This window comes from Bombus impatiens, unplaced genomic scaffold, assembly GCF_000188095.3.
Source record: "Bombus impatiens unplaced genomic scaffold, BIMP_2.2 scf_0129, whole genome shotgun sequence".
NCBI lineage: Eukaryota > Metazoa > Arthropoda > Insecta > Hymenoptera > Apidae > Bombus > Bombus impatiens.
Window position 1 is genome coordinate 621,278 of NT_176548.1, and position 3,008 is coordinate 624,285.

The 3,008-nt window shown below is 48.4% G+C and overlaps 1 protein-coding gene across 3 annotated transcripts in view; it reads left to right on the plus strand.

Annotated features, from left to right (window-relative positions):
• LOC100743655 (histone acetyltransferase KAT7) overlaps positions 1–3,008 on the plus strand; it is a 25,035-nt gene that overhangs the window by 15,450 nt on the left and 6,577 nt on the right. For all 3 annotated transcript variants that reach the window (XM_012381301.3, XM_012381302.3, XM_003486712.4), the window contains exon 10: positions 2,143–2,236. In XM_012381301.3, the coding sequence (XP_012236724.1) occupies positions 2,143–2,236 (94 nt within the window). The remainder of the gene's footprint in view (positions 1–2,142; positions 2,237–3,008) is intronic.

A 3,008-nucleotide genomic window follows, 5' to 3' on the forward strand; every position in this document is an offset into this window, starting at 1 on the left:
TCGAGCCGGCGTGGCCGATCGATTTCGTCGAATCGTTTCGTCGTCGGTAGTAGCCTTCTCTCCGGGGGACGAGCAGACAGAAACGAAAAAAGAGGAAAAAAGGAGGAAAAGCGATGTGTAAGGGGCTTTCTTACGTGGAACTCGTACAGTGGGGACTCGGAGACGTCCCTGAGTGGAGCAGAGACTACTGGCCCAAGGACGTCGCGGGGCCCAGATTCTACCCTTCTCCTCTCCTTCTCACCAGCTCGCGTTCGTCTCTCCTTTTTCTCTGTGTCCCTCTCCAATGCTTTCAGATGCCACGAACACGTTTCTCCGGATCTCTTCGTCTTTCTAAAAATTCATCCGAGTTGCGTATCGCGGCTCTGGCGTATTTCGTCTTTGGCTTTTAGCAATTGGATCGACTGACTAGTCCATCGAGATGGCTGTCTACGACACACTCGTACATAGGGCCCACACCTTTCATCTCTTTTCTGCGCTTTCACCCCTCCCTCCACCAGAATCTCTTTCTACCCTGTATATGGCTCTCCTTTCTCATCCTACGACCAACACAGACACACAGCCAGGTACTGTACATAGACGTGTCCGTACAAGCATGGGCGAGTCTTCTCGAGTTGTGTCCTTCGAACCGTTGCTGCCCCACTCGGCAGTTAGCAACAGCACGGCTGCCACAGCCGGAAATACCGGGTGTTCGAGTCGTACTGGGCCCACTGCTGCCCGACGAAATGGGACCAAGGGGCGTGCAATGATTAACAACGGCGGACTCTATGCGCTATGCTCCCAAAAGTATCAACCGTGGAACCGCGAAACTCGGCGAACTTTCCTTCGAGCCAACTACGCGATCTTCGAAGGTAGCCCACTTTTCCATTCGAAATCTTTGTCCGTTGTGGTTGGTGATAAACGAATCTTATCGTAAAAACGCGGCCGATAATCCAGCTTCCGAGATTAAGCGAAACCGCCTGTTGTTTTAACGCAAAGAATCAAAGGAGATTTTCCTTTCTTCCGGTCTTCCGACCGCGATGGACGGTCGTTACCTAGCCGAACTGGTATCCCACGATACGATTGTCGCCTCCATTTCTTTTCCTATATTCCTTTTTTACTTTCCATCGAATGCATGCCACCTCTCCGCACGCACCTCGATATATGTACCAAACCGATTTGCTCAGTGGGAAACGTTGCGAGAGCTAAAAGATCGATGGCAATCGAAACAATCGAAATTCGTGCATAGAACCTTGGTCACGTGTCGACATACTACGATTTCCTTACTTCGAGTTCATCGTGGACACTCCCATGAATTTAGTATAGATGTAATTTCACGCGAAATTTATCTAATCTGCCGTTGGCAGCGATACACGTAGAATGCATACTATCCGTAGGTGTACGCCCACTCTGGTGTCACGGTAAAAATACGTTCTCGAAAAATGGACGTGCTCATTCGCAAGGCAACCGAGGTCTATATTTAAAACGAGATATTTCCATCATCCCGTTTTCACCCGTTTCTCCGATCGACCATTCCTTGCGAAAAGCCAAATTCGACCGTACAGAGACGGAGAAGGACCGTTTAATAAAACACATTACGATTTCCTCGAACGCGGCGTCGCGTCGTCCAAAATATCGTTAACCCATTGTGTTTTTCGCGTGACGAAGGTCGCGACGCGACGCATTTTCGTCGCGTTAACGTCATAATAGCCGCTGATTGTGTCTACTGCACACGCAGTCGCCTGGGCGGAGCGTGTCGTGCGTGCTAACGACCGTGCTACTAGAGAAAATATTATTTCACTTTTCCACGTAAACACGCCTGTCTCTCGACCTTTGAAATGCAGCCCCGATAGTCAGAGTGGCTTCATTCCGTACGTCATCGGGATAATGAAGAAAAAATCGTTTCTTTCGGTCTTTGACGTCTCTCCGCGATGCCGCCTCGTTTTTCATTCTCCTCGCGTTGTCAAATAAATGATTTGGGAGTGGTCCAAGTACGATGTACGACTAACGATAAAATAATCGAATCCAATTTCCAAACAGAGTAATACGTATAACGAATGTCGAAATAACAAATAATTTATCAATAATTTCGGACACGTACATATGTATACCAAAGAGATTGCCAGTAAGAACGGATACATAAGATTTTCTCTCGTTATGTTTCAGGAAAAGAATTCTTTTCTCAACTACAACGTGTCCTGCATTCTGACGCTGCCGCCTTATCAACGTCAGGGATACGGCCGACTGCTGATCGACTTCAGTAAGTATACTCGTACGAGTTTTTACAGCGTTCAGACCGCTCAACCTTGGCGAGTCCAAGGAGACAGAGTATGACGACATCCTTCCGAATGAAATCGAAAGGATAGCCGAATTAGGAACCGGAGTTTATAGGAACGCCTCCGCGGTTTCCGTGGCATGATTTCTCTTCGACTCTTGCGGTCTTTGCGATTGAAAGGCCTCGTCTGGCACGCGCTACCGAAATACCTCGATGCCCGATAAACGACGGTCTCCATGGTTTCCTGTCATTAAAGAACCGCAGCCATCCAAAGGTGGCGCCTAAGTCCAAATCGCCAAAAGCTTTAAAGAGCGACTGCGTCTCACGAAATGCGTCGTTCGTCGTTCAGTTATCGTAAATGGATAGACAACGCGTATGCCCATCTTGTTTTGTTTAATCTGTACGTAACGATTGTACGACCGTACCGATACACGCGACACGAAGATTCCTCGCAAGACGCAAGAAAGAGAAAAGAAACTAAGACGCGCGTACGCGATCGATTCGTGTGTCTCGGTTGTTCGCCGCGTTTCAATTCAGCGATCCGGATATAAAGAACGGAAAGGTCCGTTTGCCCGTATTGTCCCCTATTTACGCGTCTGGGAAGCTCGCAAGAGAGACAGAGAGGCTGATGCGAAAAGGAGGAAAAAAGGAAAGAGAAGAAAAGAGAACAAGAAAGAAAGAAAGGAGGGGGAAAAAGTACAACGGCGGTGAGTTACGAGCATCTCCGTTGGCGTAAAGTCGCTCGACTCGAAAACCC